Source organism: Nuphar pumila, chromosome 1 (genome assembly GCF_984573655.1).
Source record: "Nuphar pumila chromosome 1, dmNupPumi1.hap1.1, whole genome shotgun sequence".
In the NCBI taxonomy this organism is placed as follows: domain Eukaryota; kingdom Viridiplantae; phylum Streptophyta; class Magnoliopsida; order Nymphaeales; family Nymphaeaceae; genus Nuphar; species Nuphar pumila.
The window spans coordinates 175,190,874-175,217,166 of record NC_143249.1 but is presented as its reverse complement, the minus strand read 5'-3'; the positions used below and the strand labels follow the sequence as shown (position 1 = coordinate 175,217,166).

Genomic DNA, 26,293 nt, shown 5'->3' with positions numbered 1-26,293 from the left:
AACATAATCAATAGCAACCTAAATAATCCCGCAAGATCAGTGTTGTCACAGCAATCTTTCTGAATAGAAAATAGGAACCTGCAATGTTTCATACTTCTCAATTAGGTAAGAATCAGAATACAGTAGGTACTGTTGCTTCAAAAAGTTTCCAGTTTCAAGATGATCAGATATTAAACTTAAAATAAAGGAATTTTTTTATCAAAGCCAGAATGAAAATGTTAGAGGTCATTCAACACTTACCAATTGTGATTATGCAAAAAGATATGAATGTGCCAACTGCTCCAAACATCAATATTGTCAAGAAATTATGAAAGAATTGCTTTTTCTTGACCTGAAAGCTACAAAACATTTGAAATAATGAAAATAATCAAGAAGTTGTATATTTAAGTAAGAAGCATGTAACATATGTCTAAAATTTGGTACCTGTTGTCGACTAATACACTAATTAATTTGCAGAAATACTATATAAGATTCAATATAAGGAGGAACTATCATGTTACATCGGTATGCTCAAGAACGAAAAGGACTTCCAACCAAAAAACAGAAAGAAAATACTGGACACGAGTTTCTATTTGTTTGGAAAAATATAGTCCTGTTACTGAGTAAAAGTAAGTTGCGGCAATGGTCTTTATTTCAGTCAGGGAAAAAACGGTAAGTACAAATAAAGATCCTCGAGCAAACTTGCAAAGTGTGTGAAGATTATGCTGCAACAAACATAAGAAAGAGAACCTTGTGGAACTTTAAATATCTTAGATTGATTCTACTAATCTGAATTTTCAAAAAATTATGTGCATCATATGCTAGAGAGGGACAACATAGGGATCAAACTGTGCACCAACATGCACTGCCAAAACTAAAAAATAATGGAAATCAACAATTTCATGTAAAGCTTCAAAAATCCATACATACATTTCAGCAGAGAGGACAAATAGTCAGCAAACAACCATATGACCTACAGAAAAAAGAGAAGGAAAGGTGTGTGTGTGTCATTGGGGAAGGTGGGTGGGGGGTTGGGGAGATGAGATGTGGGCCATGGGTAGACAGTAGTGGTGAGGGTGGAAGAACTTACCCTGCATTGAAAATTATGGGAGGAAGTAGATATATGAAGAATAAATCCTCACTGAAAACTAGAATACGGGAACTTGTTCCTTTGGTAACCACCAGGGCTACTACTCCAGCCAGTAAACCCTACACCCATCAAACACAAATTAAACAAGCAATAAAAGTTACACTAGAATGGTATGCTAACTCAAAGTATACAGCTACTCAAATAAGATCAAATTTAGCTATCTGAATAATTAGAACAAATTTTATGCCCTAACGTGACAACTAATTTAAGTAAAAAATGCATTTTGTCTTCTATTTAAGTTTTATATTTCCCATAGGTACACATTCAATATTAATAGCACATCAAAATGCTATAGATAAGCTTATCTCCATAAGCCTTGTTGGGGATTGATCTGCAAGATATATCATCGACTAATGAAAGATGCAGCTGATTTAGTGTTAAAAGTGACAAAACTTGACTGTGGAAGGGTAGGGAATATTAAGAAAGGAAAAACTCAACATCAATTCCAGCTTAAACTAGATAATCCATTCCTAAATTTTTAATTTGGAAGTCTTCCTTTGCTACAAGTTCATATATTTCTTGAGGACTCTACATAGATGTTCCTTTTCTATGTCTAACTGTTCAACCCAAAACTTGCCAAGACTACGCCTTAGGGATGCCTACCAAAAGCAGTTTTACAGCTCCTATGCTTACCGCTGGCTATGTAAAGTGGGTGAATCTTCTTCAATCAAGATTAAGTTATAGTTCCTGAGAAGAGTGTTTTTTATTAAAATGTAAAATGTAATATGTATATATATAATAATATTATTATATTATATTATTAGATATATATATATATTATTTTGTACTTTTTCTTTTATTCATTTTCTATTTTTTATTATCTAGTTCTATTAGAACTAGATTTAATAAACTAGTCAAGTCCCAACTAGGACTTGACTAGCTAATAGTCGTTGGACCCTAGTCTAACAGCTATATTTAGAGCCGTTGGACTAGGGTCCAACGACTCTATGGAGAGCTCTAAATGAGCTCTCCTCCTCTTCTCAAAAGTGTATAAATAGGGGTCATTCCCCTCATTCTTGCAATAATGCTTCTTAAGCATTTTGGTTTTCAATAAAGATTTATTATTTCATTTTGTGTTCTTCCTTTTATACCCTTTTATGGGTTTTGCTTAAAGTGTCTTTAATAGACAGTCTTTTGGTGGATTCAAGTGTTTTTGTGGAAGACCACCATTTCATTACATGGTATCAGAGTCGAGTCCCCGGTTCGTTTTGGGAAGAAGGGGAAGTTGAGTCCCCGGTACGTTAGCCCCTTTGAGATTTTGGATCGCATCGGCGAAACTGCTTATCGCATAGCGTTGCCTCCCCAATACGCACAGATTCATAACGTCTTTCATGTATCTATGTTGCGGAAGCACGTTCACGATCCTTCCCACATCATTAAGTTTGACGACATTCAGGTTGGCAATGACATGACTTTCGAGGAAAGACCGATAGAAATCATCGATCGTCGTGATCGAGTGTTGAGATCGAGGACGATACCTTTTGTGAAAATCCGATGGCAGCATCATGGAATCAACGAATGTACTTGGGAACCCGAAGTGGATATCAGGGAAAAATACCCATATTTGTACATTGAAAAATAATATTAATGAAATTTCGCGGACGAAATTTGTTTAAGGGGGTTAGGATGTAAAACCTGTGGAAAAAAACGTGTCGTGTCGGACACGTCGCGTGTCCGACTCGTGTCGGGCACGTCGCGCGTATCCAGCACACCAGACTCGATGTGCTGGACACGATTCGGATCCGGGCGGATTCGTGTGAGGTCGGGTCCAGTCGGATCGGGTTCGACCCTGACCCGATCCACACCTTCACCTGAGCCTTTAAAAGGCTCAGGCGAGGTTGTGCGAGGAGCAAAAAGCCCCTCGCCTCTCTCTCTCCTCACCTCCGACTCCCTCTCCTTCTCGTCGCCCGCCTCTATCCGACGTCGTGTGCCTCCGTCCGGCGCCGACGTCCCCAACCTCCGGCGACTTCCAGGTAAGGGTCTCCCTCTCCCTCGTCTTCCGGCAGAGGGGAACGAACCCCCCTCTGCCTGCGGCTTTGGTAGGGGGCGTGCCCCCCCTGCCTTGGGGTTTTCCGGCAAGGGAAGGGGGCAGGGCCCCCTTTCCCTCAGTTTGGTGGCAGGGGGGAGGCCCCCCTACCCCTTTTTCTTTCTCTGGTAAGGGGGAGGGAGCCCCCCTGCCCTTCATGGCTTTTCGGCAGGGGGAGAAAGGCCCCCTGCGCTGACATTTTGTCGGCAGGGGCGAGGCCCACTGCCTCGCTTTGGTTTCCCGACAGGGAGGTGTTCCCCCTTGCCTGGAGTTTCTCCGGCAGGGGGGTAGCCCCCCCTGCCTTGTTGTTTTCTCCAGCAAGGGGTGGCACCCCCTTGCCTCGCTTGGTTTCTGGAGGGGGGTGGAGCCCCCCTGCCTTGCTTTTGCTTTCGCAGGGGGTGGGGCCCCCCTGTCTCACCTAGTTTTCAGGCGGGGGGTGGCCCCCTGCCTTACTGTTTCTCTAGCAGGGGGTGGCCCCCTTGCCTTGCTTCTTCTTTGGCAGGGGGTGGCCTCCCTGCCTCACTTCGTTTCAGGCAGGGGGTGGACCCTTGCCTTGTTGTTTCTCTGGCAGGGGGTGGCCCCCCCTACCTTGCTTATTTTCCGGTAGGGGGTGCCCCCCCCCCTGCCTCGATCTATTTGGCAGGGGGCAAGCCCCCCCTGCCCCGATGGGTTCTGGCAGGGGGCAACCCTCCCTGCTCGGTCGGTCTTCAGAAGGGGGCAGGCCCCCCTGCCTGATTGGTGTTCAGCAGGGGGTAGGGCAGGGCCCTGCCCTGTCTGCTTTCGGCAGGGGCATCCGCCTGCCTGGTTTGTGTTCGGCAGGGGATAGGGCCCCTACCCTGTCTACTCTCGGCAAGGGGAAGGCCCCCTGCCCTGTTTGCTTATCGACAGGGGCAAGCCCCTGCTTTATTTCGGGATGTTCTCATTTTGACTTGGGAGCCTTTGGCGGCCTAATGAGGTTATTTTTATACCGTACAGTGTATTGACAATATGGTTTTGCAGGTTGCACTGCGGAGTCTTCTCGTGCTACGCAACTCGAGTCAGTGATCACTTACGCTCGCAGGTGTACTGATCCACGCACCCCTTCTAGGTAGGGGTTTACATAAAAAGGACTGGAACAATGAAATGCTGAATAGCAAAGGACTTAACAAAGAAATTAAGACATATATATAAATATGTACGCCTTTACTTTCAGGACGCGATTTCGTTGTCGTCACGCTATATGTGCACTTTACTTTTCGTTGTCGTCGCGCTATATGTGCCAAGGCTTTCCTTTTTGTACTTTCCTTTCTTGCTTTTAATTTCAGGACGTGGTTTCGTGATCCTGCTCTGTTTCTCTTTCTGCACTTTACTTTTCGTTGTCGTCGCGCTATATGTGCCAAGGCTTCCTTTTCGTACTTTCCTTTCTTGCCTTTTACTTCCAGGACACGGTTTTGCGATCCTGGTCCCTGTTGATTTCATTTGTTGTTACCTCTGCTACTTCTTTCATATATATATATATATATATATATATATATATATATATATATATATATATATATATATATATATATATATATATATATATATATATATATATATAACAAATGTCACTCTTCTTTTTGTTGCAGTAGTTTCAACCACTGCCGTGGTTGGCAGGGTAGACAGCTTAGCCAAGCGTAAGAGCGCAAGTATCAACGTTCGAACTCCGCAATGAGTTACGAAATGAGATACTGGTTTTCCCTAACTCAAGAAAAGAGCCTCGTTGCACGTAGGGCTGCTGTTTTCTGAGTCTTGGCAAATGATTTGGGTTTTGGTACTATTGTAGCGCTAATATGATTGGCAAGGTGCAATGAGTACCACGAGGCAGATAAGACCTCGATCGTGCAAGGGCACTTGTTTAAAGATACACATAAATGGCCTCATATGCACCTTCACAGGCAAGATGCTTGTTTGGGTCTAATGGACCAGGGCATGAAGAATGAGGCGGCGGTTAAGAAACCCATGTCGCGCTCGATTCGACCTAACTTCGCCAAGAGAGAGGACGAAGGGTACCAACTCCGATGGACAGGCCATTAATGGCTATATACAGGCAAAAGACTCGGCTTCCTCAGTCATCGGAGGTTAGGGAAAAGAGGCTGCAATAGATAGCCTAACACTTCTACAGAAGTTGGATGCATCCCTACTGGGCCTTTGGGGGCTTGCTCTCTTGACCACCGATCGTCCCCTTAGGATAGGATTCAGTCAGTCAACCGAGGTATCTTAAAATATATAGAATAATAAACCCTTGGATTGGTCTCGGCTGTTTCGGCTCGTGTGCCATGTACGTACCCGCATGGCCGGTTAACAAGTGATAACTAAATTAAACATGCTCACCCTTCAGCTGTTGTTTTTATGTACTTGTGGTATCACGTGCTAGCATACTTGTGAGTTCTATGTGCTTCATATTGTGGCATGCTTAGCTGCTCTAGCTGTTAATTCTTATTCTTTTGCACTCCTACTAGTTTTTCACGAGACTGACCCATTTTATGGGCAAGTGACGAGTAGCGGTGGCAGACAGTCAATGGTGCATGCGACGTGGCTCGAGGTTGTACTCTTCCTTCCAGATTTCTGGTCGTCGTTGCAGGATTTTGAGTTTTGGTTTTTTGCTTTAATAGGGGCTGAGCCTCCTATTTTTCATTGTACAGAAACATTGTGGAATTTAAGATTTAACACTCTTTTCAGCATTCTACTATTTTGTTGTCGCTTTTTGGTTGGTCGAGCTAACGTGCCTGGGATTTAACAAACTTGGTTTTTAAAATAGAAAGGCTTTTAAATAGGCAGAGTTTAAGCTTTTTTAAAGAATTCTTTTAGAGAAACTTCACTTTTCAAGTTGAGAAATTTTGGAGCGTTACAGTGATTCTATTCTCATACATGATCCCAGACGATCTAAAAGAAATAGGAAGCCTCCAACAAGATTTGTCTATTTTGACTCATTTTCACCCAAATATAGAGCTTGTATTAGTGCCATTCATTCTTATTTTGAACCAAGAAATTTTGAAGAAGCCAAAAAATGTGTTGAATGGCAAAAAGCTATGGAAAATGAACTCAAAGCTCTTAGGAAAGCTAACATATGGGAATTTCAAACTCTAACTTTTGGAAAGAAAACTATAGGTTGTCGTTGGGTGTTTAAAGTTAAGACTAAGAGCGATGGATCTCTGGAGAGGTATAAAGCTCGCTTAGTCGCGAAAGGGTATGGTCAAGAATATGGAATTGACTATGAAGAGACATTTGCACTCGTAGCACAGATGATTACAGTCAGATGTCTCATCACTATTGCCTCTATTAAAAAATGAAACATTTTTGAAATGGATGTTAAAAATGTTTTTTTAAATGGTGATCTTAATGAAGAAGTTTATATGGATGCCCCACCAGGTATGAAAGTTCCTAAAGATAAAGGTCTCCGTCTTTGGAAAGCTCTCTATGGTTTGAAACAGGCACCCAAAGCCTGGTATGACAGATTCAACAATGTTATGTTAGAAAATGGATTGTCTTCCTGTTATACAGATACTGCATTATTTATCAGAAAATTCGGTGCAGGTATTGTGATATTATTATTATATGTTGATGACATGTTAATAACAGGTGATGATGTCAAAGGAATCAAGGATATCAAATCCGTCTTGACTTCAAAATTTGAAATGTCAGACTTAGGATTCCTGACATATTTCTTGGGAATTGAGGTTGCTTACTCCCAACGTGGTTATTTTATATCTCAAACTAAACTTGATTGTGAGATTATTGACAGGTCAAGAATCTCAAATGACAAAATTTGTGAAACTCCTGAAATAGTGGGCTCAAAAATGAAGATCAATGACGGGATTCCTCTGACCGATCCTACTCCTTACAAACAACTGGTAGGCTCGCTAATGTATCTCAGCACCACTCGGCCTGATTTGTCCCATGCGATCCATATTGCCAGTCAGTTTCAACATGCTCCCACAACGGTTCACATGAGTGTCGTTATTCGCATCATCAGATACTTAAAGGGAACTGCAAATAAGGAACTATTTTTGTCTTCATCTTCTGAATTAAAGTTAATTGTCTATACTGATTCTGATTGGGGAGGTGACCCAATAACCGTCACTCCACTACTGGTTTCTGTGTTTTCTTAGGAGAATTGTTGGTCTCTTGGAGGTGCAAGAAGCAACAAAAGGTCTCCCTGTCCTCCACTGAAGCTGAATATAGAGCCATGGCATCCACAACCATGGAAATTATATGGATTCAGCGTCTTCTAGAAGATATGGGAGTCTGTGTTAAAGAGCCAACAATGTTATGTTGCGACAATAAAAGTGCAATATATATTGGCAAGAATCACACTTTTCATGAGCGCACGAAGCATATAGAGATGGACTGTCACTATGTCAGGGAAGAATACTTGAAGAAGGTCATTGATCTCCCGTACATGATGTCTGAGTACCAACTCGCCGATTTCTTCACTAAGGCACTTCGTTCGCCTAGATTTCATTTCCTCCTTGGCAAACTTGCGGTCATCACACCTGAAGTTTGAGGGGGGGTGTTAAAATGTAATCCTTAAATCTCATTATATATATATATAGAGAGAGAGAGAGTGATGTAAAATTGTCTACGAAGAGACAATACACATATACGCACAAATACTTTAGAAAAAGAAGTGCACAAAAGCACTCTCACAACACTTGAACAAAATACGCAAAAAGCGTATAAATAATAAACATGCAATAATGCATGTATTTCATAAAAAGCAAATGCTTGAGACTCTCAAGCTTAGGAAATACAAAGGGGGAACACCCCTATTTATACAAGAAAGAAGGAGTGCAAGAGGGGGCTCCCCAAAGGAGTCGTTGGGGAGCTCCCAACGGTCACAATTGTGACCGTTGGGGGCTCCCCAACGACTCTATTGGGGAGACCCCCAATGCACTTTTTTGAGAGTGCAAAAAAGAAAAAATAAAACAGAAAAAGAATTACAAAAATAATGGGAAAAATACAGCATATTCCAAATGGAATATGCGCAAAATGTAAAATGACAAAAATACCCTTTCGGGTAAAAAAGGAGAAAAATGTATAAATATATATACTTATATATAGAGATACGTATACATATAATATATGTATATGTATCTCTATGTATATAAGTATATATATTTATACTTACAATATTGATTTTGAGTGTACATTTTAACACCCTCCCTCAAACTTACGGTGTGATAACCGCAAGTTTGTCCAGAAGGAAATGAAATCTAGGCGAACAAAGGGCTTTTGTGAAGAAGTTTGCAAGTTGATACTCAGACGTCACGTATGGTAGATCAATGACCTTCTTCAAGTATTCTTCTCTGACATAATGGCAGTCCATCTCTATATGCTTTGTTCGCTCGTGAAAGGTGTGGTTTTTGGCAATATAGATTGCACTTTTATTGTCACAGCACAGCTTTGTTGGTTCTCGGATAGGTACTCCCATATCTTCCAAAAGTTGTCGAATCCATACAATTTCCATGGTAGTGGATGCCATGGCTCTGTATTCGGCTTCAGTGGATGACAAAGAGACTTTCTGTTGCTTTTTACACCGCCATGAAATCAAAGATTCACCTAGGAAAACACAAAAACCAGTGGTGGAGTGACGGTTACTAGGGTCACCTCCCCAATCTGAGTCAGTATAAGCAAGTAATTTTAAATCAGAAGAAGAAGATAGAAATACTCCCTTATTTACAGTGCCCTTCAAGTATCTGACGATGCGAAGAACAGCACTCATATGAACGGTTGTGGGAGCGTGCTGAAACTAACTGGCGATGTGTATAGCATGTGATAAGTCAGGTCGAGTAATACTAAGATACATTAACGAACCTACCAGCTGCCTGTAAGGGGTAGGATCGGTTAAGGGAACACCATCGTCAATTTTCATTTTTGCTCCCACAACTTCAGGAGTTTCGCATACTTTGTCATCTGAAATCCCGGATCTGTCAATAATCTCACAAGCAAGTTTAGACTGAGATAAAAAATAACCACGTTGCGAATAAGCAACCTCAATTCCAAGAAAATATGTCAGAAAACCCAAGTCTGACATCTCAAATTTTGAAGTCAAGACGAACTTAATACCCTTGACTCCTTGAACATCATCACCTGTAATTAACATATCATCAACATAGAGCAATAATATGACAATCCCTGCTTTAGATTTCTTAGTAAATAGAGCAGTGTCAGTATAGCATGAGGAGAAACCATTTTCCAACATTACACTGGTAAATCTATCATACCAGGCTTTGGGAGCCTGTTTCAATCCATAGAGAGCCTTTCGAAGACGAAGAACTTTATTTTCAGGAATCTTCATGCCTGGTGGGGCATCCATATATACTTCTTCGTTAAGATCACCATTTAAAAAAGCATTTTTCATATCCATTTGAAAAATGTTCCAATTTTTAATAGATGCAATAGTAATGAGACATCTAACTGTAACCATTCGGGCTACAGGAGCAAAAGTTTCTTCATAATCAATTCCATACTCTTGCCCATACCCTTTAGCAACTAAGCGAGCTTTATACCTTTCCAGGGATCCGTCGCTTTTAGTTTTAACTTTAAAAACCCATCGACAACCTATAGTTTTCTTTCCCATGGGTAGAGTTTGGAAATCCCGAGTTTCAGCCCTTTTTAGAGCAATAAGTTCATTCTGCATGGCTTCTTGCCATTCTATACATTTTTTAGCTTCTTCAAAATTTCTTGGCTCAAAATAAGAATGAATGGCACTAAGACAAGCCCTATACCGGGATGAAAAGGAATCAAAAGAGACAAACCGAGTTGGCGGTCTCCTATTTCTCTCAGATCTTCGGTGATCGAGAGTAGGTACAAGCTCACTATATTGGTCAATGGCACTTCTAAAGGTGCCTTGGTTTCTACGGGAGTAGGTTATCGGATCACTTGAAAACCTGTTTTCTTGATCATTGAGAGGGTTATGTTCTTCAACATCACCATCCTCATCGTGGTTTGATGATACATCATCATCACTAGATATATCATCGTTTCTAGCCAATAAATCAAAAAGGAATGAGTAATCAAAATTTTCTTGTTGAGAAACATTTTTTTCAAATCCACTCTCATTTTCTAAAAACGTTACATTTCTAGAAACATATAACTTATCATCTCGAAGATCATAGCAACGAAACCCTTTTTGAGTTTCGGAATACCCAAGAAAGGCGCAGGGAATAGCTTTGGGAGAGAGCTTGTCGTTTTTATCCGTAAGTATAAAACATTTACACCCAAAAACACGTAACCTATTATAATCAGGTTCAAGCTTATATAAGATCTCAAAAGGGGATATTTTTCCTAATATCCTAGATGGTAAGCGATTTATCAGATAAACAGAAGCGAGGGCTGCTTCAGCCCAAAAGTTCTTAGGAATGTTTTGAGAAATAAGCAGAGTCCTAGTGGTCTCAATGATGTGTCTATGCTTTCTTTCGGCCAATCCATTTTGTTGAGGGGTTTTAGGACAAGATCTTTGGTGAATAATTTTGTGATCCTCAAGATATGTTTTAAATTGGTTGGATAGATATTCTCCTCCAGAATCACTTCTAAAAATCTTTATATTACTATTGAATTGATTCTTGATCATTGAGTGGAAGGTTTTAAAACATGTAAAAACTCCATGTTTGTACTTTAGGAAATATATCCATGAATACCTGGAGAAATCATCCATAAAAATAACATAGTAAGAGAAGCCTCCTTTTGAAACAACAGGTGCGGGTCCCCAAATATCGGAATGAACAATTTCGAAGGTTTTAGATGAGAACATAGTTCTTTGCTCAAAAGGTAAACTTTTCATTTTTCCGAGAATACAATCATTACAGGAAAAAGAACTTTTACATAGATCCTTTGCAAAATGTAGATAAGATAACTTGGTGACATTAGGATGACCAAGTCTTTTGTGCCATATGTTTATATCTTTGTTCCGGGCAACATTACAAAAAGATTTTGGAACTTGGAGAGATTCCATATAGTATAAGTCTCCTTTTCTAAAGCCTTCCCCAATCAATTTCCCGGACCGGCGATCCTGTATTAAACATTTGTCATATGAAAATTTAATATCGCAGCCATGGTCCGAGAGTTGAGAAACAGAGAGAAGGTTTAAGTTAAGTTTAGGTATAAATCTAATTTTTGGAATGAAAAAATCTTGAGTTTCAAAATTACCTATTCCTTTAATTTCAAGAGCGGTTCCATCCGCAGTGGAAACAAAGGATGGAGAAGCATGTTTTGAAAAATCGGAAAGTGAAAACATGTTTGGGGACATATGAAAAGATGCACCTGAGTCCAAAAGCCAAGAGACTTTACCTGGAATGGAAGAGGTAGACACGGCGGCGCCGGATGTAGCTCCCTTGAGAAGAGGTTGAAGGGCCTCCACTATTTGATTCAACGAGAGTGACCCACTTGATGAGGCCTCTTCCTTTTGTGGTAGACCGGTGGTGGCCATAGCTAGAAGTCTCTTCCATTTGGGACATACGGGCTTGATATGCCCCGGTTCCTTACAAAAGTGACAAATAGTCTTGCTATAGTCCATCTTTCCTCTTTGTCCACTATCTCCTCCTTGATTTTGGAATTTAAAATGAGGAGGACGATAGGTCTTTACATTATTTCCGGGTCTTGATACGGCATTAACCTCATTGTTTTCTTCATGATTACAAGGAACCACAAGAACATTTGGTCCTTGTTTACATAAACTCATACGAGTTTCCTCACCACTTAATTTGGTGAGAACATCTTCAAGAGATGGAGGGGTAAATGAGGATAGAAGTGATGACCTTATTTGCTCAAATTCCGGTCTTAACCCATTCAAAAAGTTGAAGAACCGATCTTCTTCAAGTTGCTTGTGGCGGAGTTCAATTGCCTCTCCACTCTATTTTGGTTCAAGCATGGAAAGTTCATCCCAAATGGAGGAGAGGTCGGCATAATATTCCCTAATGGACATTTCACCTTGAGTAAGGGAGAGAGCCTTCTTTTGAAGGTAATACTTGTGGGAAAGATCTCTTGATGTATACATTTTCTCGAGATAATGCCAAGCTTCCGATGCTTTCTTGAACTTGATAATGTTGGCATTAATCTTTGTTTCGACGGATGCGAAGAACCAAGAAAGAATCTTGAAGTTTTTCATTTCCCATTCGTCGTGCTTCTTGGAGTATTCTTCAAGAGCTTTGATCCTTTCTTCTCCCTCAAGAATTTTGATTTCATTTCCGTCCATCATGGTTATTTTGGGTTCCGGTTCCGGAATTGAACCTTGCACATAACCCCATAATCCTTTACCTTTTATGTGAGCCTCCATGTTCCCGGCCCAAATATGGTAGTTGGACCCATTCAACTTGAAGCCAAGCGCGAAGTGAGACTCTTTTTCACCCATTATGGAGTAAAGAAAAGGAGAGGGAGGCGTACCAACACAATGCTTCAACTTCTAGCTTGCACAAGATCCTTCTAAAATATTTGAGAAGCGAGATCCACCACTTCTACTTCTAAGAATCCGAAGGCACGGTTTTCGAGGCACTTGAAAAAAGAAGAATCCCACGATCCTTGATCACCAATCGAGCTTTGATACCATGTAAAATTGTCTACGAAGAGACAATACACATATACGCACAAATACTTTAGAAAAAGAAGTGCACAAAAGCACTCTCACAACACTTGAACAAAATACGCAAAAAGCGTATAAATAATAAACATGCAATAATGCATGTATTTCATAAAAAGCAAATGCTTGAGACTCTCAAGCTTAGGAAATACAAAGGGGGAACACCCCTATTTATACAAGAAAGAAGGAGTGCAAGAGGGGGCTCCCCAAAGGAGTCGTTGGGGAGCTCCCAACGGTCACAATTGTGACCGTTGGGGGCTCCGCAACGACTCTATTGGGGAGACCCCCAATGCACTTTTTTGAGAGTGCAAAAAAGAAAAAATAAAACAGAAAAAGAATTACAAAAATAATGGGAAAAATACAGCATATTCCAAATGGAATATGCGCAAAATGTAAAATGACAAAAATACCCTTTCGGGTAAAAAAGGAGAAAAATGTATAAATATATATACTTATATATAGAGATACGTATACATATAATATATGTATACGTATCTCTATGTATATAAGTATATATATTTATACTTACAATATTGATTTTGAGTGTACATTTTAACAAGTGATACGTATACATATGTACTATGTATACATGTATACGTATCTCTATGAATATATATAGATATATATATATTTATTTAGCTTCCAATACCCAAAAAGGGTATTTCTATAATTTTCCAATTTTACGCATATTCCACTTGGAATATGTTTGTATTTTTATGTTTTTCTTTCTTCTTTCTTCTTTCTTCTTTCTTCTTTCTTCTTTCTTCTTTCTTCTTTCTTCTTTTATTCTTTTTTATTTTTTTCCTTTTTCTTTCTTGGTTTGCGCCACCTAGGGGGGGGGCAATAGAGTCGTTGGGGGCTCCCAACAACTCCTTTGGGAGCCCCCCCTTGTGGCTCCTTTTGATGTATATAAATAGGGGTGTTCCCCCTTGTAATTTCTCAAGCTTGTGAGCTCAAGCTCATCTTATTTCTAATATATTGTAGCATTTCATGCCTTTGTGCATGTTCGTATTGTTTTATGCCTTTGTGCATATTAGTTCAAGTGTTCTTTGAGTGTCATTGTGTACATCTCTTGTGAGGAATTAGTGTTTGTATGCGTATTGTCTCATTGAAGACAATTTTACAGAATTTATGTCCACGGAATTCAAAAACTATCTCAGTTTACATGGCATTACACATCAAAGGTCTTGTTTATACACACCGCAACAAAATGGATTGGCCGAACATAAGCATTGTCACATCATGGAAACAACTAGGACTTTATTAATAACAAATCATGTTCCAAAGGAATTTTGGGCAGAAGTTGTCCTAACTGCTATTATTTTATTAATCGAATGTCATCTTCCTCTTTGAAAAACTAACTCCAATTGAAAAACTCGTGAATCTTTCTCCGGATTACTCTAGATTGAGAGTGTTTGGATGCAAGTGCTTTGTTTTCACTAATAGAAATGACAAACTCTCTCCCTGTGCGATTCCCTATGCGTTTTTAGGATATGGCGATAATCAAAAAGGGTATAGGTGTTTTGATTTTCAAAATGAAAAACTAAATGTATCAAGAAATGTATCTTTCCTTGAAAAAGAAAGTTTCTTTGATTTTGAAAAAACTAAGTCACTGAATATTCTTTCCTAATATATTTGACCTCAAAACCTATTGAATGTGATCTTGAATGTGACTTTGGTAATGATCAAAGTACTATTGATCTCGAACATAGTGATGACAATGAAGAGCAAATCCATAAGGATGTTAGTTTACAATATTCGAGACGAAGAGAGTCAAATCTTCCATGTGTACTAGAAAAATATTCCGAAGTATCCACCAGAAGGTCATCCCGAGTTTCGAGGCCCCCTAGAAAATTTGTGTCATATTAATCCTTTTCACCCACATATAGGGCAGTCATTGCATTAATACACTCATATGATGAACCATCATCGTACTCTCAAGCCAAAAATCATGTAGAATGGGTAGAAGCCATGAAAACTGAGTTGAATGCACTTGAAAAGGCTTCTACTTAGACTATTCAAGATATTCCTCCAGGTAAGAAACCTATAGGTTGTCGATGGGTTTACAAAGTTAAAACCAAAGAGTGATTGAACTATTGAAAGATATAAAGCCCGATTAGTAGCCAAAGGCTATGCCCAAGAATATGACATCGATTATAAAGAAACATTTGCCCCAGTTGCTCGTATGACCATTGTCAGAACCTTAATTGCCTTGGCTTCCATTAGAAAATGGCTCATATTTCAAATGGATGTCAAAAATGCATTTCTAAATGGAAATCTAGTTGAAGAAGTGCACATGAAAGCCCCACTTGGTATTAGTATTCCTAAGGGTAAAGCTCTTCGTTTAGAAAAAGTTTTTTATGGTCATAAACAAGCACCAAAAGCTTGGTATGATAAGTTTAGTCAGGTTATGCATGATATTAGTTTTCAATCTTGTTTGATTGACACTGCTTTGTTTATTAAGAATTCTGATGTAGGGATTATAGTGCTTCTTCTCTGTGTGGATGATCATCACCGGAGGCGATAAACAGGGAGTTAAAAACATCAAAAAACCTCTTAAAACTCATTTTAAAATAACTGACTTAGGTTTATTAAGATATTTTTTTAAGAATTGAAGTTGCTTATTCCCCTCGTGGGTATTTAATGTCTCAATCTAAATTTGCTTTTGATATTGTTTTCATGTCTGGAATTACAGATGATAAGAAAGTGGACACTCTAGAAGTTGTCAACGTTAAGATGAGAATTGATTATGGAGAACCTCCTGAAGATCCTACTCCTTACAGGTAGCTTATTGGAGCACCTTCTTATCTTTCCATTATCAGACCAGACATAGCACACGTTGTACACACAGCCAGCCAGTTTCAAGATGCTCCCACCATGGTCCATATGGAAGTCGTTCTGCGTATTATTAGATATATTAAGTCTTTCTTTCATGAGGACTTTTCTTGTCTTCTACCTCCTCACTAGATTTAATTGCATATACCAATGCTGATTGAGGAGGTGATCCCAATAACAGACACTCAACCACTGGTTTTTGTATTTTCTTAGGTGAATCTTGCATCTCATGGAGATGCAAAAAACATTAGAAGGTCTCTCTCTCATCCACAAAAGTTGAAAAACGAGTCATGGCAACCACGACCATTAAAGTAGTTTGTCTTAGACGTCTACTTGCCGACATGGGAGTTGAAGCAACACAAGCTTCACGTATGTACTATGACAACAAGAGTGCGATCTACATTGCAAGCAACCGAACATTTCACGAATGCACCAAACATATTGAAATGAACTATCACTACGTTAGAGAGGAATAGATATTGTAAAAGTATCTCCACCAAGATACTAGGATCAAGACCTTAATATTCTTGATAATAAACCCACCACGAATGCACAATAAGAACACTTAAGAACACTTGTGCACAAAGGCACAACTCACAAATAACTCATAAATGCACAAAGGCATAAAAACAATGGAATCGATTTATTGAGAACTTGGGCTTTGACTCAAAGCCATGAAGAATACAAAGGGGGGAACCCCCTATTTATAAGAACACATGAGGGGCCTTGGAGGGGCTCCACTCATAGACGTTGGAGCCCCTCCAACGGTCACGAATGTGACCGTTGGAGAGGGCCCAACGTCTATGTTAGTGGGCCCCCCAAGGTACTTTACATAAAGTAAAAAAAAAACAAAAAAGAAAAGAAAAAGAAAAACGAAAATAAATTACAATCACATTCATAAATTGAATGTGCGTAAAATGAAGGAAAAGACTATTCTACCCCTACGGCTAAACAAAAACAGAAATATATATTTTATATATATAATAAGTAGATATATATACATATATATTAATATATGTATATGTATTACTTTATATATATATAATATATATATTACATTGAATGATTTAGGTATATAATTTAACACCCCCCCTCAAACCTAGGGCAGGATGACCGAGAGTTTGCTAAGAAGAAAGTTGAAACGCGGAGCACACAAGGCTTTAGTGAAGAAGTCCGCCAATTGATATTCGGACGTGACATATAGAAGGTCAATGATTCCTTTAAGGTATGCTTCCCGAACGTAGTGACAATCCATCTCTATGTGCTTGGTCCGCTCATGAAAAGTGTGATTCTTAGCAATATAAATCGCACTTTTGTTGTCACAGCAAAGCTTAGTAGGCCCTTCAATAGTGATCCCCATGTCTTCCAACAACTGATGAATCCAAACAATTTCCATGGTAGTAGTTGCCATGGCACGATATTCCGCTTCAGTTGATGATAGAGACACCTTTTGCTGCTTCTTACATCTCCATGAGATTAATGAGTCACCTAAGAATACACAAAAACCAGTGGTGGAGTGACGGTTATTTGGGTCACCTCCCCAATCAGAGTCAGTATAAGCAATTAATCTTAACTCAGAAGAAGAAGACAGAAAAACTCCCTTATTAATAGTGTGCTTTAGATATCTTACGACACGTAAGATAGCACCCATGTGAACAGAAGTTGGTGCATGCTGAAACTGACTTGCTGTATGCACCGCATGTGAGATATCTGGTCGGGTGATACTTAAATACATCAATGATCCTACAAGTTGCTTGTAGGGAGTAGGATCAGAGAGAGGAACACCATCATCAATCTTCATTTTAGCTCCTACTATAGCAGGAGTTTCACAAGTTTTATCATCTGTAATACCTGACCTGTCAATAATCTCAGATGCAAGCTTAGTTTGAGACAAAAAATATCCTCTATGAGAATAAGTTACCTCAATACCCAAAAAGTAAGTTAAGAAGCCTAAGTCAGACATTTCAAACTTATCCTTTAAAATGGATTTTATGCTTTTAATCCCTTTAGAATCGCTCCCAGTTATAAGCATGCCATCCACATAAAGAAGTAGAATAACAATCCCTGCATTAGATTTTCTAACAAATAAAGCAGTATCAGTAAAGCAGGATGAGAAATTATTTTCTAACATAACGGAGTTAAACCTATCATACCAAGCCTTGGGAGCTTGTTTCAAACCATAGAGTGCTTTCCGAAGACGAAGCACTTTTCCTTTAGGGTACTCCATTCCAGGAGGAGCATCCATATATACTTCTTCGTTTAGATCTCCGTTTAAAAAGGCATTATTAACATCCATCTGATAGATGTTCCATTTATTGATTGAAGCAACGGTTATAAGGCATCGGACGGTGACCATCCGAGCAACGGGGGCAAAAGTCTCCTCATAATCAATCCCATATTTTTGACCATATCCTTTTGCAACTAAGCGGGCCTTATATCTCTCAAGAGACCCGTCACTCTTAGTTTTGACTTTAAAGACCCATCTACACCCAATAGCTTTCTTGTCTTTAGGAAGGTCTTGAAACTCCCAGGTTTTTGCTTTCTTAAGAGCTTCAAGTTCATTATTCATAGCGACTATCCATTCCGGGCATTTTCGTGCTTCCTCGAAATCCCTAGGTTCTATGTATGAGTGAATGGCGCTTAGACAAGCTCTATATTTTGGTGAAAAGGACTCATATGAGATGAACCTAGAAGGAGGTCTTCTTGATCTTTCGGTCCTACGAAGGTTTCCTTCACTTGAAGGGGTAGACTCACTATCATATCTTTCGAGAGCACTTCTAAAAGTATTCTTATCTCTATGAGAGTAGGTTATGGGATCTCTATGTTCTTCATTGATATGTTGATCAGAATGAGTTTCATTATTATTCAAGTCATTTTGATTTGTTTCATCATCACTAGTATCATCATCTTCAGTTAATAGATCAAACAGAAAGGAATAGTCTATATTCTCGTCATTGGTTTCAAGTTTTTCGAAACCACTAACATTTTCCAAAAAACTTACATTTCTGGAAACATAAAGTTTATCACTTTTAACATCATAACAGCGAAAACCTTTATGAGTTTCAGAATAACCAAGAAAAGCACAAGGAATGGCCTTAGGAGAGAGTTTGTCATTTTTATCAGTAAGGACAAAACATTTACATCCAAAAACCCTTAACCTGCTATAATCAGGTTCTTTTTCGTATAATTTTTCAAATGGGGAAATTTTGTTCAAGTTTTTAGATGGGAGTCTGTTTATGAGATAGACAGAAGTAAGAGCTGCCTCTGCTAAAGTTTCTTTGGAATATTTTGCGAAATGAGCAAAGTTCGTGTTGTTTCAATAATATGTCTATGTTTTCGTTCCGCCAACCCATTTTGTTTGGGAGTTTTAGGACAAGACTTTTGATGGAGAATTCCATAGTTTTCAAGATAATTTTTTAATTCATTTGAAAGATATTCACCACCCGAATCGGTTCTAAGAATTTTTAACTTTCCATTGAATTGATTTAAAACCATCATATGAAATGTTTTAAAGGTTGAGAAAACTTCATGTTTATGTTTAAGAAAATATATCCAACTAAACCTAGTGAAATCGTCCACATAGATAACATAGTATGAGAAACCTCCCTTAGAGATCACCGGAGCCGGACCCCATACATCGGAGTGAACAATTTCAAAAGGTCTTGTTGTAAACATAGATCTTTGAGGAAAAGGGAGACTTTTCATTTTTCCAAGAATACATTCATTACAAACAAAATTTTCATTACAAAGATGCTTAATAAAGGGCAAATAAGAGATTTTAACAATGTTGGGATGACCCAATCTCTTATGCCATACATGAATATCTTTGTTTTGAACAACATTACAAAATTGATCCTTGGGAATTTTAAGAAAATCGATATAGTAGAGGTCGCCTCTCCTAGAGCCTTCCCCAATCAACCTCCCGGACTGGCGTTCCTGTATCCAACACTTGTTAGAAGAAAACCTTATATCGCAACCATGGTCCGAGAGTTGAGAGACGGAAAGTAAATTTAAGTTTAATTTGGGTATGAGACGAATTTTTGGGATAAAGAAGTCTTGTTTTTCAAAGTTGTCCATTCCTTTAATTTCAAAAGGTGTTCCATCCGCCGTTGAGACAAAAGATGGAAGAAAATTTTTAGAATAATCAGTGAGAAAACAAGGACTTGGAGTCATATGAAATAAGGCACCGGAATCAAGGAGCCAAGATGACTTACCGAGAGAGGATGAGGATGACATAGCGGCTCCAGAAATGCCTCCTTTGAGAATAGGTTGAAGAGCATCCACAATTTGTTGAAGCGAAAGAGACTCATTTGATGACGAAGGTCGTTCTTCTGATTGGGATGCTAAAGCCGCGGCAAGAAATTTCTTCCATTTAGGGCAAAGGGGTTTGATATGCCCCGGTTCTTTACAAAAGTGACAAGTTAATTTGCTATAGTCTCTCTTCCCATATCGATCATTTCCTCCTTGCCCTTGATTCTTGAAATGTGGAGGTTTATAGGTTTTCAAGTTATTTCCGGGTCTTGACACGGCATTAACCCCTTCATAATCACTTTGAGAAGGGGTAGCAAGAATACTCAGATTATTTTTACTAATCCCCATACGTGTTTCCTCACCACTTAACTTGGTGATGACATCTTCAATAGATGGGGATGTGAAAGCGGATAAGAGAGAGGACCGAATTTGCTCAAATTCGGGTCTAAGACTATTTAAGAAATTAAAAAATCGATCTTCCTCTAGTTGCTTGTGTCTTAATTCAATAGCTTCTCCGCTCCATTTTGGTTCGAGCATAGCAAGCTCGTCCCAAATAGATGATAATTCGGCAAAATATTCCCGAATAGACAAATCATTTTGTTGAAGAGTCAAGGCTTTCTTTTGGAGATAATATTTGTGTGATAGGTCCCTTGAAGTATACATTTTTTCAAGGTACAACCACGCATCGGAAGCCCTTTTAAACTTAATGATGTTGGCATTGATCTTGGTTTCCACGGATGAAAAAATCCAAGATAAAATTTTGAAGTTCTTCATTTCCCACTCATCATGCTTTTTTGAATATTCTTCAAGGGCCTTTTGTCTATCTCCACCTTCAAGGATCTTAATATCCCCTTTCTCTATGATAGAAAGTTTGGGTTCGGGTTCCGATATGGAACCTTGAACGTATCCCCAAAGGCCTTTCCCTTTGATATGTGCTTCCATATTGCCGGCCCAAACATGATAGTTTGAACCACTAAGTTTAAACCCAAGAGAGAAGTGGGAATCTTTTTCACCCATTAGAGAGGTAAGATGATAGAAAATAATGTGTACCTTAAGAGTTTTTCCAACTTTTCTTGACAAAAGTTGCTTCTAAAATATCGCCCGAAGAAGATGATATACTTCAAAACTTCACAAGATTGAGGGCACGATTACCGAGGTACTTCACAAGTGGCGGGATGCTCTATCCTCCTTCTTCAACGAGGCTCTGATACCATGTAAAAGTATCTCCACCAAGATACTAGGATCAAGACCTTAATATTCTTGATAATAAACCCACCACGAATGCACAATAAGAACACTTGTGCACAAAGGCACAACTCACAAATAACTCACAAATGCACAAAGGCATAAAAACAATGGAATCGATTTATTGAGAACTTGGGCTTTGACTCAAAGCCATGAAGAATACAAAGGGGGGAACCCCCTATTTATAAGAACACATGAGGGGCCTTGGAGGGGCTCCACTCATAGACGTTGGAGCCCCTCCAACGGTCACAAATGTGACCATTGGAGAGGGCCCAACGTCTATGTTAGTGGGCCCCCCAAGGTACTTTACATAAAGTAAAACAAAAAACAAAAAATAAAAGAAAAAGAAAAACGAAAATAAATTACAATCACATTCATAAATTGAATGTGCGTAAAATGAAGGAAAAGACTATTCTACCCCTACGGCTAAACAAAAACAGAAATATATATTTTATATATATAATAAGTAGATACATATACATATATATTAATATATGTATATGTATTACTTTATATATATAAAATATATATATTACATTGAATGATTTAGGTATATAATTTAACAGCTACATGGAACCATTGATCTGCCATATGTTACATCAAAGTATCAATTAGCAGACTTCTTCACCAAACCTCTCTTGGCTCCTAGATTTCACTTTTCTCTTAAACAAACTTTCGCTCATTATACCGTAAGTTTGAGGGGGAGTGTTAAAATATAAAATGTAATATGTATATATATAATAATAATAATATATTATATTATATTATTATTATTATATATATTATACTTTTTCTTTTATTTATTTTCTATTTTTTATTATCTAGTTCTATTAGAACTAGATTTAATAAACTAGTCAAGTCCCAACTAGGACTTGACTAGCTAATTGTCATTGGACCCTAGTCCAACGGCTATATTTAGAGTCGTTGGACTTCCAACGACTCCATGGAGATCTCTAAATGAGCTCTCCTCCTCCTCTTCTCAAAAGTGTATAAATAGGGGTCATTCCCCTCATTCTTGCAACAATGCTTCTTAAGCATTTTGGTTTTCAATAAAGATTTATTATTTCATTTTATGTTCTTCCTTTTATACCCTTTTATGGGTTTTGCTTGAAGTGTCTTTAATAGACACTCTTTTTGTGGATTCAAGTGTTTTTGTGGAAGACCACCATTTCATTACACTTTTGTGAGAAATGCTATCAATATGATAGATTTAGTCATTCTCCATGAAGCGTGGTCATTCTTATGGATATACCTTCCAATTGCACTAGCAGTCCAAGAACCCAGATGAAGGCAAAGTTTTTGAAGTCTTAACCAATTCATAATTGAATTTATGATGCATCATTAGTTCAGGTGCCAAACGAATATTTCATATGCATGCAGTATTTACACTCATGCACACACAATGCGCGCACATCCACATGGCATGCACATATATACACTAACACTAATGAGGACACATATCCCAATTCATATATGCTATGATCTAACTCTTGATGCCCCTGTTCAAGATCCATATTCTAAACACAAAGGATCTTGAATCAACAGAAAAGAGAAACATCTAACCTAACACCACGGTTAAACCCAATTATGCTGAAATCAACAGGTATAACACCTGCCGAATTCTCCCCTTTGCATTTTCTGGGTGTAATTGGGTTAAACAACCTTACATAACCAATAACCTAAAAATCAGGAATAAAATGGCATGAAAGACCAACTTGAACACATAATCAAACATATTACAATCAGATCTCTGAACAATGATTGTTACAAATGAAGACCAGAACACCTGATTCTTGCCCTAACAAAAAACATCCAACTAGAGCACCTAATCCCGATCATATCATCATTGAGCAGTAAAGAATTTTAGACAATAACACAAAACGAACTTAAAATTAATCTCTGTATTTCAGAAGCACTAAATTTCATCTTGAATAGGACACATCTAAAAGAAATCCTCCAACATGAGCTCCAATTTTGAACGTGTGATCTCGAAATCCTAACCAAAATTAGGATACGAACGATCCGAGAGCGATTAGAATTGAATCGGAAACAGGAATGGGGGCGAGGATCTTACGATGATGAGGGCGTTGATGGACTCGTTCATCCACCGGTTCCCGCGGAGGAGGTGGCCGATGACGATGCAGCCGCAGAGCAGGGAGAAGAAGAGGGTCAGTGAGAAGACGGTCCTCGGATCCAGCGTCATCGTCATCTCCTTCGGATGGATGAAACAGGAAATGACAGAGCGATCTGATTCCGGTCGGAGAAGAACGAAACCCTCCGAATTCTCCCTTCAATTTCGTGAATTAGGCCTCAAGTCGCAGAGAGTGATGCCGAGGCGGTGGAGGAAATTAGAGAAAACTTTCTTCATTAACTTAGTTTTTAGATTTCTTGTAGGAAGAAGCAAGAGAGAGAGAGAGAGAGAGAGAGAGAGAATGGTAGTTGAGAGACACTGTAGGCATGAACGTTTGGTTGGCGCTAAAATTTGAAGGGATTTGAACAAGGACTCTCCTTGGAGTGGACCGACCCGAACCGAATTCCCGAGTATGGGCATGAAAAGTCGACCAAATAATATTGGGGTTGACCCAAACCCGACCTGAGCAATAAGAGGGCAGGGTCTGGGTCATGATTTTTGTCTGTACCAGACATTTTTGCTGGGTACTCGACCAGAACTGAGTATTTTATATATATTTTTAATAAAAATAAATTTCTAAAATTATACAAGTCTGAGTTTGGGATTTCATTTTCATGACCGGGCAAAACCTAAACCCAAACCCGAATCCGACAAATTGTTATTCCAGCGTGTTCAGGAATACCTTGATGGCCCCGACCCATTGACAGCCTTCAGCTTTGGCCGGATGTGGGTGGGATTTAGGTTAAGATCCATTTGAGTGTCTCTCCGGTAGACCCTAACTGGGCTGCCGATCAGGTGGAGAGTGCTCGAGATCATAACCACCAATGAGAGTGCATCCATAGTGACAAACGTTTTTATTGGCAATTTCTGGTTTTTCAAAAACTTGCGAGAAATTGAAAAAATTTCATAATTTTTTGTTTTTTTCGGCAAAATCTTGGCAATAAAAAAATAAATTAAAAAATATAAAATTTATTTTTTATAAGAAAATATTGATGAAAATTATTTAAAAAAAAAAATACACAATTTTTTCGTGATAAATAGCCGTTTAAAACATAAATATAGCGTTTAAATCGTGGTATTTATGTTTTTTCCATAAATCTTGCAATATTTTGAAAATCTCGCGAGAAATTGCCGTTTTAAACTTTCAGGCAATTTGTCGCGAGGTTATCGCAAGATTTTCATAAATCTCGTGGTATTTGTCACTATGAGTGCATCACATATTTATGGGGTTCCAGATAGAAGTGCTACGGTTGGTAAACGAATCAAGCAGCTCGTGACTCAACTCGGTTCAGCTCACTTTAGGGGGGCATTTGCTTGTCACGGAATAGGGTGCATGATGAGTCAAGCTATAACTCTTTACTTTAAACAAGTCGAGCACAAAGTGGGTCTGGTGCAATCGCATTGCACACGAAATGTGTGCCGCTGCCCCTGGCCGCCCTTCTTCTTTGGGATACAACCTGTCAGCTGTGGGACCCAACCGTAGGTAGTTAGGTGCAGCGGCATACATTTTGTGTACAATGTGATTGCACCTGATCTTGTTCAAGCATGCTCGGGCTGATCACCTGATCCACTTTTATTGTGTTCGGGCCATGGGACTGGTCCCGTGTAGACCATGTCTGAGCAAAACGGTTAAGCAGATCTCATGGACCAGAGATGGACATGAGCCAGACTCGACCGAGCCTCAGGCCTAGCCCAGATCTTACTGAGCTCAGCCTCAGCTGCAGAATGTGGCCTGGTCACATACATAATCAGGCTTAGCAAGCTGAGCCTTCCTAAACACTCCACCACATCAAGTCCAAGCCCGGCTCGACTACTTAATGGAGCATTTTAGCCCAAGCCTGAATCAACCCAGGCCAAGTACCCAAAGGCCATTGGGACTGCCTGGTCCTAGTTCTATATTTGAACTAGACTATAGAGCAAGGAAAATTAAGTCAAGTGCAGCCCATTGATTGCCATAATCCATAGCGCGAATTGGCTAAGACCAATCTGACCACACCGGCTTTGAAACAATGCATTTTTCTGTAAGCAAGCCAGCTCGAACTCAGCTCTTCTAGCTCGGGCTTGTCATAATCTACATATCCGCTCAACTCTCCACTAGGACAAGCCAAGTCTGGCTTCTTCAGCTTGTTTGTTTAGCATCCAGTGTTGTCAGTATCATTGCGAATCGGCCAACTTGTATCGTATCGATAAAAAATCGATTCACAACTAACCTGATTCGGATTTTTTTCAAATAAATCAAAAAAATACTATTTTAATATTTTTATGATATGTGTCATCTGCTGATTAAAAGTTGGTTGATTCATTTCCATTCAGTTGAGAATTGATATCGGCTGATTTACCTGAATAGTTGGCCAAACGAGTGGATGGCTGGTGCTATTTTGACATCATTGTAGGTAGAACTGTCAGGCTTGAATTCAAGATCCATATGCTAACCAAACTCGAACCAGAACCTGTGACTCGGGTCCAATGCCTGCATGTTGGGCCATCGCCATCTCTATCAATATCGTATGAAAGTGAAGTATGATTATTGGAAAATGATCATACTGTACGAAAACTATGACCTGTTTTAAAAAATGCCCTACAATTTTCACTATTCCTCCGATGCCTAAAATCGTAAATACCTAAATTTACTATGATCTTTTTAACCCTCGCATGTGCAAAGTTGATGAACTTCGGGCGATATATCGCTCTGCTCCTCGGGTAATGCAAACAACCACTTAAAAGGAGTTTGCGGACATCACGAAGGTCACATAAAATTTATGTGTGAACTTCATGTTAATCTTGAACTTCAAAACAACACACATGTCACGAAGTTTGCAAATAATTTCATGTGAACCTCGTTTTACTCCCAATCATCAAAACATCGCAAAAAAATCATGAAGTTTGCACATATTTCACGAAACTCGCAAATAATTTAAGAGTGAACTTCGGAACATCGCACATATTTTATATAGTTCACACATATTTCATGAATTTCTTTATTTGTTTGTCTTAGAAAAAATTAACCTAGAAACCCTTGTTGGAGAAGTTGCATCTCACTTAGATTTTCTTAGGAAAATTATCAACTTCCAACAAGTTAGA

At 39.0% G+C, this 26,293-nt stretch overlaps 1 protein-coding gene across 1 annotated transcript in view; it reads right to left on the bottom strand.

Annotated features, from left to right (window-relative positions):
- The window catches only part of LOC149851338 (sodium/hydrogen exchanger 1-like), a 61,158-nt gene extending 37,839 nt beyond the window's left edge, over positions 1-23,319 (bottom strand). Inside the window, exons 1-4 of the mRNA XM_090000217.1 lie at positions 23,156-23,319; positions 1,070-1,188; positions 241-338; positions 19-78 (exon numbers count right to left, since the gene is read on the bottom strand). Coding sequence (XP_089856343.1) covers positions 19-78; positions 241-338; positions 1,070-1,188; positions 23,156-23,290 — 412 coding nt within the window. The 5' untranslated portion in view covers positions 23,291-23,319. The remainder of the gene's footprint in view (positions 1-18; positions 79-240; positions 339-1,069; positions 1,189-23,155) is intronic.
- Between the last annotated feature and the right edge of the window lie 2,974 nt (positions 23,320-26,293).